Source organism: Phyllobates terribilis, unplaced genomic scaffold (genome assembly GCF_046119375.1).
Source record: "Phyllobates terribilis strain yellow unplaced genomic scaffold, ASM4611937v1 Scaffold_1__5_contigs__length_1240528914, whole genome shotgun sequence".
Lineage (NCBI taxonomy): Eukaryota > Metazoa > Chordata > Amphibia > Anura > Dendrobatidae > Phyllobates > Phyllobates terribilis.
This window is the reverse complement of record NW_027362761.1, coordinates 391,670,624-391,684,295: the sequence shown is the minus strand read 5'-3', so window position 1 is coordinate 391,684,295 and position 13,672 is coordinate 391,670,624. Positions and strand designations below refer to the sequence as shown.

At 40.2% G+C, this 13,672-nt stretch overlaps 1 protein-coding gene across 4 annotated transcripts in view; it reads left to right on the top strand.

The window, feature by feature from the left end:
- Positions 1-13,672, top strand: part of MEGF10 (multiple EGF like domains 10) — a 132,630-nt gene that overhangs the window by 82,693 nt on the left and 36,265 nt on the right. For all 4 annotated transcript variants that reach the window (XM_073676625.1, XM_073676619.1, XM_073676614.1 and 1 more), the window contains 3 exons: positions 3,594-3,714; positions 6,445-6,581; positions 6,804-7,016. In XM_073676625.1, the coding sequence (XP_073532726.1) occupies positions 3,594-3,714; positions 6,445-6,581; positions 6,804-7,016 (471 nt within the window). The remainder of the gene's footprint in view (positions 1-3,593; positions 3,715-6,444; positions 6,582-6,803; positions 7,017-13,672) is intronic.

Below are 13,672 nucleotides of genomic sequence, written 5' to 3'. Positions count from 1 at the left end.
CGGGGTGGTTCAGGGAGCTGTAATGGTCACTGTACACTATAGAGGGGGCACATTGTTTGCCGCCTACTCTGCATACCACACGCTGCAAAGCAGGCTGTCAATCAAATTGCTGGCTAGTGATTATAGCCGCACTCACACTATAGAGAGAGGTGATTTTAACCGCTTCTTGCACCGTCCCGATAATTTGAAGCGAGTAGTTGCCGGGAAAATAAAACTTAATTTCTTCCTGTAGCTGCTACACCAATATGACAGCTAAACAGGATTTAAAAGCTGTTTCCCCTCAGAATACCTCTATATCTGCAGTTAAATAGCATTTCTCGAGATGACAAGTATCATGGGTTAAATCCTACAGGCCCCCATACAGATTAAAGTTGACCAAATCGACCAATTTTGGAGGGAATGGAGGACCATTTCACATGAATGAGGGCCTGTCGGGTCTCCCCCATAATACTGTGGTCTTTTAGAACAGTCGAGCCTTGTGTACATCTGTATGGGGGGGTTGGGCACCTTAGGGTGTGTGTACACAACATCTTTTTCAGGCAGCCAAACCCACGAGTGTTTCAAGAGGAAGATGATTGAGGAAAAGCTAGTGTTTTTCTTTTGTCTTTAAGCATCTTTTTTAGCATTTTTTTCCCATTTCCTGTGTGATTATTCAACATTCATTTTTTTAGAGTTTTTTCAGTGTTTTTAAGGCGACCTTTTACTGGCGTTAACTTTTTTAACTGGCTTCAGTTCTATTCAACAATGAACAAACCACTTGCTTTTTTACAAACTGTCGGAATCTTCCAGGTATCTATTGAGCCTTCCCATCGACTTGTATTGTAAAGCATGAAACAGCTTCAGAGCAGAAAACGCCTGAAAAATAATCAGCTCATTTCCTTTAAATGCTTGGCGGCTTTGGAAACCTAAAGCGATTAAAAGATGCTCAAAAGACTGAACATATGAACAGCGGCCTTTTTTTTTTACATAGAAATGAATATGTTTATTCTTTTGAGCATTTTCTGAGCAATTTTTCAGGTAGGTTTCGGAGAAGACTCCCCTGAAACTAACGTTGTGTCAGAGTTTGATCTGAGTGTCACCTTACTGTGATCCAACTTTCTCACAGGTGCGGAGAATATGGAGAACTTATGTTCTCCATCTTCCCCATTGTCTGTGTCCGGGTAATCGCACTGCACTCGGAATACGTCTGAATGCAGTCTGATGTTTCACACACACCCATAGACTTGTATGGGTGCGCGTGATCCGATTACAGTTATATGAAAACGTTTGGGCACCCCTATTAATCTTAAGCTTAATGTTTTATAAAAATTGGTGTTTTTGCAACAGCTATTTCAGTTTGATATATGTAATAACTGTTGGACACAGTAATGTTTCTGCCTTGAGATGAGGTTTATTGTTCTAACAGAAAATGTGCAATCTGCATTCAAACAAAATTTGACTGGTGCATAAGTATGGGCACCTCACCAGAAAAGTGACATTAATATTTAGTAGATCCTCCTTTTGCAAAAATAACAGCCTCTAGTCGCTTCCTGTAGCTTTTAATGAGTTCCTGGATCCTGGATGAAGGTATTTTTGACCATTCCTCTTTACAAAACAATTCCAGTTCAGTTAAGTTTGATGGTCGCCGAGCATGGACAGCCCTCTTCAAATGATCCCACAGATGCTCAATGATATTCAGGTCTGGGGACTGGGATGGCTATTCCAGAACATTGTAATTGTTCCTCTGCATGAATGCCTGAGTAGATTTGGAGCGGTGTTTTGGATCATTGTCTTGCGGAAAGATCCATCCCCTGCGTAACTTTATTGCCAAGAATCTGCTGATACTGAGTGGAATCCATGCGTCCCTCAACTTTAACAAGATTCCCGGTGCCGGCATTGGCCACACAGCCCCAAAGCATGATGGAACCTCCACCAAATTTTAGTGTGTGCAGCAAGTGTTTTTCTTGGAATGCTGTGTTTTTTTTTGCCGCCATGCATAACGCCTTTTTGTATGACCTAACAACTCAATCTTGGTTTCATCAGTCCACAGGACCTTCTTCCAAAAAGAAATTGGCTTCTCCAAATATGCTTTTGCATACCTCAGCCAACTCTTTGTGGCGTGCTTGCAGAAACGGCTTCTTTCGCATCACTCTCCCATACAGCTTCTCCTTGTGCAAATTGCGTTGTATAGTTGACCGATGCACAGTGACACCATCTGCAGCAAGTTGATGCTGCAGCTCTCTGGAGGTGGTCTGAGGATTGTCCTTGACTGATCTCACCATTCTTCTTCTCTGCCTTTCTGATGTTTTTCTTGGCCTGCCACTTCTGGCCTTAACAAGAACTGTCCCTGTGTTCTTCCATTTCCTTACTATGTTCCTCACAGTGGAAACTGACAGGTTAAATCTCTGAGACAGCTTTTTGTATCCTTCCCCTGAACAACTATGTTGAATAATCTTTGTTTTCAGATCATTTGACAGTTGTTTTGAGGAGCCCATGATGCCACTCTTCAGAGGAGATTCAAACAGGAGAACAACTTGCAAGTGGCCACTTTAAGTATCTTTTCTCATGATTGCATACACCTGGCTATGAAGTTCAAAGCTCAATGAGGTTACAAAACCAAAAAAAGTGCTTTAGTAAGTCAGTAAAAAGTAGGTAGGAGTATTTAAAACAAGAAAATGATAAGGGTGCCCATACTTATGCACCTGTCAAATTTTGTTTGAATGCAGATTGCACATTTTCTGTTAGTACAATAAACCTCATTTCAAGGCAGAAACATTACTGTGTCCAACAGTTATTACATATATCAAACTGAAATAGCTGTTGCAAAAACACCAATTTTTATAAAACATTAAGCTTAAGATTAATAGGGGTGCCCAAACTTTTTCATATAACTGTATTTTAGCATGCTGCGATTATTTTTTCCTGACGAATTTTCATGAGAAAAAATGCACTAGTCGGCTCTGCCTCATAGTATAACATGGGGCCGAGCTCTATCCGATAAAACATCAAAGAGCACTCGGCCGTGTTATATGGGCATGTGAACGAGCCCTAAAAGTGACATCTGTTTTGTAGCAATCCGATGTGACAGGGCTGAGAAATCAAGTAAAATCACATGCAAATTAACCTTGAAATACATCCGGGGTGCATCTATTGACTCTTAACTTTGACAGTTTAAAATAATTATGAAAAATAATTTTAATTGATCTTTAGTGAATCCAATAGTGTAATATGTTTTATGCTTTTGTTTTTCCATAGATTTTCATACTATTTGTAAAAAATGTAGCCTGCAAATTGCCTGAGGCATTATCTGTAGATTATGACCTATAAATAATAGTGATTCAGTGCTATTAATACGATTTTTTTTCAGACTCCCTAAAACATGATATGTATAAAGGACAGGTCACAACTTAAACATTATGGCATATTCACATACAATGCCTCGACTACTTGAAAAGTGCAGGTCCCACCTCTGAGACCCAGAACTATCTGATGAATAAGGGTCAATCTCCATTGCAGTCTATAGGCTTACAGAAAGAGCTTATCCAATGCCACTTTAAAGTAATATAGTTTTATTATCCAGCTTTTAACCAGTATATCATTTGTCTGCCCTTTAGCTGTGAAGATCTTTGCCCTCCCGGTAAACATGGTCCTCAGTGTGAAGAAAGATGTCCATGTCAGAATGGTGGAGTTTGCCACCACGTCACTGGAGAATGCAGTTGCCCTGCGGGGTGGATGGTACGTCACATGAACTCATTACTCTAGTTAGATTCGGACAGCTTTAACTATGCAATGTAATCAATGAAAAATAATTAACTAATTCAGTCAATACCCCTTTTCTATCTCACTGAATGACCTTTAGTGAAAATAGTAATTAATTAAGTGACACAATGCACCAGAATATCTTCTTATTCCCGCCTGGGGGAGTGTGAGTCCATTATAATATGATGTACGTCAAATAATTACATTTAAAAGCTTAGTCTAACTTAATTGATTTATTTCCTGGAGAACGATCCACTCTCAGCACTATTATGTACAAAATTATAGTAATAGGACTTGTTACTTATATTAGCAGAAAAAGAGTATCGTAATACTACACAAAACAGCATATTAGTAATACTGGACACAGTTATTACTTAGGTTTAAATATTGTATCTATGTGTGATTATAGAACTATAGAAAAGTCTGTGCACCAGCTATGAAATCATTTCAATGTTTCACTGAGAGGAATCAGTGATGCTAGGCAATAGTTATGACTGAACCCTAGCACTGACAAGGGGATGAACAAACCAGGGGAGATGTAAAACATGCACACCACAGGTTCATATACAAATCCCTAACCTGACCCTAATCGGTCCCTGCCTGAATGTGGATGTCGACACCCTAAAATTACACAATGGCGCCTCCACTCTACGTCTGCTGACCCTGAGTGTCGTTAACTGAACCCTCAGCTATACACATAATGTATCCCAAAACCATAATAACAGAATGGAGTGCACACAGACAGAGGGTGAGACACAGGCTAGAGACGTTCTTTCCACAGTTATATATGAAACATGGAAGGAAAAGAAAGGAACCCAAAAAGACCTTTGGTATACGTGAAAACCCCCAGACCCTGAATTTAACAAAATGGGAAGAATGCTGGGAAGGGGAACACGCAAACAAACCACAGGAGAAGCAATAGAGAAAACCTCATCAAAATAATCCTTCACTGGGGAGCTGGGACTCCAAACATCCTTCTAACTTGGAATATAGCCAGTAAAGGCTGCATGAGCCAGGAGAGTATAAATAGCCCCTCCCAAGATGTGATAGGAGAAACCAAGACAAGGAAGTGAAAACACCTGCACAGAAGCAACACAGCAAATCAAGACAAGAGCGTTATCAGCAGTTGGACAGAGACAACACAATCTGTGGTCCAACAGAGAGGGAAACCAACCCACAGCTAGAGATCATTGGATCAGCGATCTTGACTCAAAGAGTTATTCTCGTGTTCTTTAATGTACAAAAATTGCAAAGTGTTTGTAAAAACAATTTACTTAATTACTGCTCCTTGTCTTAGTTACCAGTCACCGTTGCAGTTTATCAGTGGTGCCTAGGTCAGCAGCGCAGTGCTTACAAGCTCTTTTCTATACAGCTTGTCAGTGCTGCTCTGACAGGATCTCATATCAGGCCACTTCAGTGCACCTGATCTCTTCCGATTCCGTAGAGGAAAAGCTCTCTCTGCTTGCAGCATTAGAGAAAGGACATTTCAGGTCAGTGGAGTGACTATGCTACTGGTCTGAACTGTCAATCAATCAGAATCGCACTGTCCCTTGGCAAGCAGGAAGCCAGGAGACCGCGGAGATGATCTTGCTCTTTACATCAGTGTCGGAGCTAGCAGGCAGTTTATCCCCTTAGATGCCAGAGCCAAAATCGACTGTGACATATAAGTGGTTAGACAGAGCAGAGCGGGTCTCAGTCACCGCATAGCACACTGGAAACATGATCACAGGGTACAAATGGGATGTCACGGCTGCAGAAGCATAAACAAAGCTCCCATGCATGCCTTGTTCCTATGCTGAAAGCAGTTTATGGCGCCAGCACAAGAGTTGAGCACTTTGATAGACACTGAGTGACTATGGCATCTAGACGGATATACAGTGGTCTCTGACATTTCATAGCCCCGTGCCATGTGATCATTGAGTATGGATGGTTTTCCATGGTAACCAGAGGATTAATGAAGAGCCCCATGTCTGCCACGTTGGTATGTCTATTAACCCCTTAATGGCAGGAAGTTGATAGGACAATAGACTGCAATATAGTATTGCAATTTATTGTACCAGCGATTAAGTGGTCACATGTTCACTTCAGCCAGTGGGACTAAAGAAGATAAAAAAAAGTTTAAAAATATTAAAAAAACTTTGTTAAAATATCTAAAAAAAAAGCAAACATATTAGGCATTACCGCATTTACAAAAGTCAGAACTATTAAAATATTATATTGTTCATTCACACAACTAACGATCTCTGTCAGCCCCATAGACATCGAATAGCGCGTGTGCATCCATGTCACTGCATTCAATCCAAGCTTCAGCAAGAAAACTCAGGACCCAGATTCTAGTGGTCAGGAAGGGTCCCAGTGATGGGGGCCCCCAACTGTCAGACATTTATTACTTATGCCATTGCATCAAGATTAAATAATTTTCAGTTTTGAGTATTTTGAAATGATATCTACAGTCTACAAATAAATCCTCTAGAACTTTGATCCATAAAAAATATAATTTATTTCATACATTGCTTTATGTCAGATAATATTGTGCTGTGACACCTGACATTTCATGGTATGATCTTGATCTGTAACAGTTTATATTCTTGTGCCTCGGGGTAATTGTCTACAATTCATGGGGTCAGGTGCTTATTTTAATTATCTGCAGTCACAGTGCGTTCATCATTTTTTGACGCTGTGTGATAACCTTCTGTTTCAATTTAGGGCACAGTCTGTGGCCAGCCTTGCCCTGAGGGTCGCTATGGCAGAAACTGTACTCAGGAGTGCCAGTGTCACAATGGCGGTACATGTGACTCTGCTACCGGTCAATGTCACTGCAGCCCTGGCTACAACGGAGAACGGTGAGGAAGGGTTATACTGATGTGTAGATTTAGGATCTAATTGCAATTTTGTTTTTAATTTTGTAGAATTGAGAATGATGGTGATTCTTTTATTCTACATTCATTTTACAATTCGTTTTATAAATCATCATTCCCATCTATTGTCTTCATGTAAGAAGTTTAGGTGAATTTCTGCACATTGCCAATCCTAATGAATCATATTCTGTTTTTAAATGTGTTTAGATGCCAGGAAGAATGCCCCGTAGGGATGTATGGAAGAAAGTGCGCAGAGACCTGCCAATGTCTTAATGGTGGAAAATGTTACCACATCAGTGGTGCTTGCCTTTGTGAACCAGGTTATACCGGGAAACACTGTGAAAAGACTCTGTGCTCAGAGGGCGTCTATGGGATGAAGTGTGATAAAACGTGCCCATGCCATGGAATGAATACACACAGGTAACGTGGAATTTGTTTTCAAAGACTATAAAAAATAAAAGCTTGTTTTCTGTAACCTATAAACATATAGTGTGCTTGTCATGAAAAATACCAGGAGGGTTATTGTATATGTAGGAGTGCATAAATACATAGAATCATAGAATGTTAAAGTTGGAAGGGACCTCCAGGGTCATCATGTCCAACCCTCTGCTCAATGCAGGATTCACTAAACCATCTCAGACAGATGTCTGTCCAGCCTCTGTTTGAAGATTTCCATTGAAGGGGAACTCACCATCTCTCGTGGCAGCCTGTTCCACTCATTGATCACCCGAACTGTCAAAAAGTTTTTTCTAATATCTAATCTGTATCTTCTCCCTTTCAGTTTCATTCCATTGCTTCTCGTGTTTCCATGTGCAAATGAGAATAAAGCTGATCCCTCTACACTGTGACATCCCTTCAGATATTTGTAGACAGCTATTAAGTCTCCTCTCAGTTTTCTCTTTTGCAAGCTAATCATTCCCAAATCCTCGAACCATTCCTCATGCGACATTGTTTGCAGACTGATCACCATTCTGGTCGCTCTTCTCTGAACTTGCCCCAGTTTCTTCATGTGGTGCCCCGAACTGGACACAGTATTCCAGATGAGGTCTGACCAAAGAGGAGTAGAGGGCTATAATTACAGTACTTCACATGATCTAGACTGTATGCTTCTGTTAATGCAACCCAGAATTGTGTTTGCCTTTTTTGCTCCAGCTCAACCACTGTTGCATCCAGTCATTGAGTGGTATTGGGATCCAGCGCTCTACTTTGTGTTAAAGGGGTATGTAAGGTGGCTAATGGTCACGTAGTCCAGCTACCCACATACCTCACCTCTGGGTGTGGTTAACAGCCTATATAATGGAGGCTGTTGTTTGGCACATGGTCTGTGTTTGGAGGGAGAAGGCCTCCAGTGTGTTGTCTCCAGACTGAGCTGTGTGCTGGATGCTTACCAGCCTGTGTGACCACAGGTCCGGTTTACCAGAGACTTTGCTTAAAGGACTTTCTTTTGCTTTAGCCTGCACTAAAGGCTGTTTGTTTGCATTTAGTTTTTGACGGTTTATGAAGTTAATAAACCGCTGTGGACATTTAAAGGAACATGCCTCCTGTTTGCCTCTCATTGCACCTGAGTGAGTACAATCCCTACAGGTTGTTCATTTTAATTCTTTTTAGATTGGTTGGGTTCCTGTGCATAAAAATAACAAAGACAGCTGCACATACTAATTTCTGCTCCAGCTCTAGCTCTGCTGTCTCCAGTCTTAATTGATGTGGTCGCAGTGGGCTCAGCAGTGATGTTGATGTAGAGGGCACCAGACTGCATTAGTGGCGTCACCACTGCATCAGCCACATTAACAAAGACTGGACCAGAGTGCCAATGGGTAAGTACTGGTGTGTTTAATGTTGTTATACACAGGAATTCAACGGATTAAAAAAGAATGAAAATTAACAACTCCTTTAAGATGCCATCTAATGCCAAAACCAGAGGTACCTGACATTCTGTTAACATCTGGGCCTTGTAGTCAGAATTTGCACAAGCACTAATGAAAGTAATAGATTTGTTTGTCCTGCTGTTCCAAGATATGGAAAAGAAGAATAGAAGGTTTGCCGCGTACCAGGTACTGATCCAAGTGTTTGTACAGTTTTCATCTCAAGGACACTTATCTATGAGCCTCTGATATCATCAATGACAACTGAAAGTAGTAGGGTTATGCTGTAATGATAGAGTAAACTCATGAAAAAGAATTTGCAATTTTGTATTGAACTGTGTTGAAAAAACAGTTGTGTTGAACTTTTTATGATTTATCGATCCTAATACCAGTGGCAGTTAATAATATTAAAGAAATCTAAATTAATTTTCATATAAATAAGGCTTCAAGGGGTTTTAATTTCGAAGAACATTCAGTGCTGGAAGCAGCAACATTGGATGAAGTTAACACGCAGTGTATCCAATTAGAGGGGTTGTCTGGGACTCTCACAGTCATCAATATCTGATCAATGGAGGTGCGATACATGGCATCTCCTCCGATCGGCAGATCCCACTGTCGGACGGAAGTGCTGAGTTGCTCAAATGGTCATGCCTGGCTATTGAACATCTGCTCCCTATTGATTCAAATAGGGTGTGAATGTGCAGTACCAGGCTGTGGCCACTATACAGTAGATGGAGCTGTGCTGTGCAGTGTGCAGCGTCATAAATGGGCAATTCCGTCCGCCACCGGTATTGGCAACAGATGATTGGGGTGCAGCATCCAGCACACCCACCATCGATCAGATATTGATGATCTATCCTAAAGGCCATCATTGTGAAACTCCCAGAAAACCCCTTTAATGACCAGGGAATTTTTGACTTTTGCACTTCATTTTATCTTCTCCTTTCTCCAAGAGGCATACCTTTTTTATTTTTTTTTTGACCTAGACATACTAGGGCTTGTTTTTTTGCGGAACAAGCTGTAGTTTTCAATGACACCATTTATTTTGCCATACAATGTACTAAAAAATGGGAAAACTATTCCAAGTGAGATGAAATGGTGAAAAAAAAGTGTTTTTACAGTGTTCTTTGTGCGACACAAATGACCTGGCAACATGATTCGCTAGGTCATTACGATTACGCCAATACCAAACTTACGTCAATATTTTTCTATTTAAGTAATTGGAAAAAAAATATTCAGAATTTTGTGAAAAATTATTTTTGGGTTTGTGTTGCCACTTTTCCAAGACCAGTAAAGTTTTCAGTTTTTCGTCAATTCAGGGGTACATATGATATTTTAACCACTGTTTATTCGATTTTTATCATTTATTTTTTATCCTTACAGTGTTTGCTATACAGGTCAACTAATTTTACATTTTGAAAAATTGGACTTTTACGTACATGGCGATACCAATTTTTTTTTCTTTTCTTGATTTTTTACAGTTTAAAAGGGGAGTGCTTTGAATTTTTAGATTTTTTACATGTTTTTAATTTTTTTTTTTTCATTTTTCTTAACTTTTTTACCTTATTTTTTAGTTAGAGGACTTGAACCTGCGACCATTTAAGTGCTTGAACTATATAATGTAATTCCACACTATTGCAGTATAAAGAACAAGTCATGGTCTCGTATGGAGCTCAGCCGGTGTAATATAGCCGGCATATACCAGATGTAGAGGGAGCCAAGCTCCTGAGCCCCCTCAACACATGCAGACCCCTGCCCAGGACATTGATTCATGTTCTAATGCGGAAAGGGGTTAATTTATCCTATATAAAGCCATATTTTGTATACTAAGACCACTGTAACAATAAAAGGGCTGGCTAGTAAGCAGTTTGTGTAATTAGGAGTATATCATTCTGGGAAGGATTGCCATAAAGGTGAATTATTTCTCTTCCTGCAATGATCTGGATTCACATTTGTTTATTTTATATACAGTGTATTCAGCATTTCCCGGATTTTACTAGTCTGTAGTAGTAAAATGGCATAATCAACAGTCCCCATTAGTTAAAGCAATTTCATCTATTGACTTGAGGTGCTGTGATTAATCAGCGTTGAGACGATAGTTAATGCTTTGCTGGCTCATCTTGGCTACGAATGATTATAACTACTCACTCCAGACACATACCCCCAAGCAAAGCTGGCTCGGAAACTATCTAAAAAGAACGAGATGCCTGGGCGTTACTCATGCTAAGCCAAACTAATCATAAAAACAAGCATCGCTCCTATTTTTGTTAGGATAACCTGGCTCAATGTATTACAAGATGACAAAGACTTTCAGGGAATTTGGTCTAAAAGTTTTTACTTCCCAGTTGTATTTAGATATTTCACAAATTCTATCCACAAAGTACAGTACATAGGCTCAGTGTGTCCCCTGGCATGTGCCCATTGTTCTATGTTTGTTTGCTACAGCTAAGTATTTTTACATTCTGTTTTAGATGAACATAAAGCGTATCAGCTTTGTATTGGAGGAATAAAATGGTAAAAAAAAGACCTACTCTATTGCTATTCCCTGATCAAATATGATCTGAAACCCCTGTGCTCCTATGCATATCCTATTAACAGCCATCAGCCTTAATAGTAATGCCATATTCCTTCTTTAGGATTAACATGTGTGAATTTGCCCTTTAAAAACCAACACCTACACACATAGCCACAGACTTCCCCTCTATGATTATTTATAACACGTATGAAACCAATCCTGGAAATGCCAGAATTAAAATGGTTTTGCCAGTTGCTATTCACAGTATATCAGTTTACTGATTTTTTCACAACTGTAATCAACAAAATGAAAAATATCATGTGGGTTTCATACCAGAATGATTAAAAATATCCATATGGATTTTTATTTACACATTCATAAAAGAACTCCTAAACCTGCCTATACACAATGAGGTCTATTAAAATCTATCGGCTAAAAGTGCCCACACATATGAGATAGGACTGTCTCTCCACACAATAATAAATGTTCAAGATATATCATTACACTTATTATGCCACCGATGTACGTAGGTGAGATTTGTATGAGGGATGTGAGCATGGATCTCTGTATAAGCAATGGTAGATACTGTAGGTTACTCGCTATCCTCTCCTCCTTAGCCTGACCAGCTGCACGAACTTTTAGGTAGTTTGAGATGTCTGGGGAAGATGAAGGGATGAATATGAGGTAGAAGATGAAGGGTGGAGGATTGAGGTAACAGGAGAATCCTCTCTCCAGCTCTGACCAGAATAAAAGGATGTAAGTAAGTAGGTAGGGTAGGAGGAGTTGCGGAGAGAGAGGCATAATGGGAGATTACATCAGCAATACATGAGAACATATAATAATAATGGCCAGTAGACGGAAGAAAAGGACAACAAAGACTACACAACCATCATAATAATGGAATCAATATATTATGCATAAGTCCTTGTAAGGCTGTGTGCCCACGATGCGTTTTTTAAGCGTTTCAGCAACAGCAAAAATTCTGCAGAAACGCTTAAACGCATGGTAGAAGGCCTGCCATGTTCCCCAATGATAATCTGCATGTGCTGTGCACATGCTGCGGACATTTCCGCTGCGGATTATCATTGCATTACCCATTGAACTACCAGTACTTGTAAGAATAATATATTGTCTTTGGCTAAAGATTAGGATAAAGTAAAGCCCCCTATACACAATAGACAACTGTTGGCCAAGCGATGGCTGTCTCCTCTCTTGACTTCTCCATAGACAGGAGTCCTGGGATGTGTTCTGCAGATCCCAGTGCTCTTGTGTTGTCTATGAGAGAGATGCTGTCTGAAATTGCACTTGCTGAATCCTTATGTGTCCCAACATCATCTGTCGGAGGAGAGTCAAGAGGCCCTCAATATCAGCAGGTTCAGCTAAAATAAGTTTAATGTCTATGGTGGCCTTAAGAAAACACACGGTAAGCAAAATTGTGCAACAAACAAAGTGTAACTGTTTCCTTATTTTTACAAAGCAAATCACATTAAAAAAGCAGATTTAGTCACAGGAACGTCTGCTAGTCCTGCAAGTTCTGCAGAAATCACATAGTTGCATTTTGCAAACATTCAGCTTGCTCATGTCTGTATTGGGCAAGATCATTCTCGGATTTTGTAAAACTGGCTATTGATACCGGTAGATCAGGGCATTTGTATTTATATGCCAAAATAAGGATATTTCTTATATTAAAGAGCATACTTTGGGTGGCATTAAAGGGAATCTGTCAACAGGTTTTTACTACCCTATTTAAGAGCAGCATGATGTAGAGGCAGAGACCCTGATTCCAATGATGGATAACATACTGTGCTGCCTGCTGCAGTTTTGATAAAATATCTCCTGGAAGCTACCAGTTCTCTGAATGCGGAGCTCTAACCCTGTGCACATCACTGATTGGCAGATTTCTACGTACACTGTGCATAGGCAGAAAGCTGCCAATCAGTGGTGGTGGCGGGGTTACACAGAGCTCATGAAGGAATACACGGCAGCAGGTTTACTAGTTGTCTAGTGTTAATCTCCTGCTGATATATTAGTGATTTTTTATAAAAATTTCAGCAAGCAGCCCAGTTAGTGACACATCGCTGGAATCAGGGGTGGTTGTCTCTACATTATGCTGCTCTCAGATTAGGTGGCAAAATTCTGAACCCTTTAACTACCTTCTCTCACGGTAATAATTCAAGTAGTTCAGTTTTCATTGCTTTACCCCCCATTCAGCATGTTAATCCACAGACGCCCAGCGGAGGCTGACAGTCTGAAGAGCCCCATAAAACAATCTTTACACTGACAAAACATTTGATTTACTTCTTAGACCTGCCCTTGTAGTGAGCGGGAGGATTGTACCAGAGAGGGGCACAAGTGTCCTATTGTACTGCTGGTGTTAACATGCGTCTTATTACACAGCTGACCATGTCACTTTGCTATGTAACAGCAGCTGCTTTAACTGTAGGCTCAATGGGACTGCTGTTCCAGGTAGAGACAGATGGTCTCCTAGCCAGGTAATGGATGTATGGCCGGAGTCTGTAACAGCAAAGGTCAATGCAGTCATTTGTTTCCTTGCCACGTGCTGAACAGAAGATAAAACAATCAGTGCACAGAAAGCAACAAATGAATCCTCATTATAAAACAATCACAGAAACTAATGTATCCATACTGTGCTGACTGCAAATGCAACAAAAAATGTGGCTTGTGGCAATTATTCACAT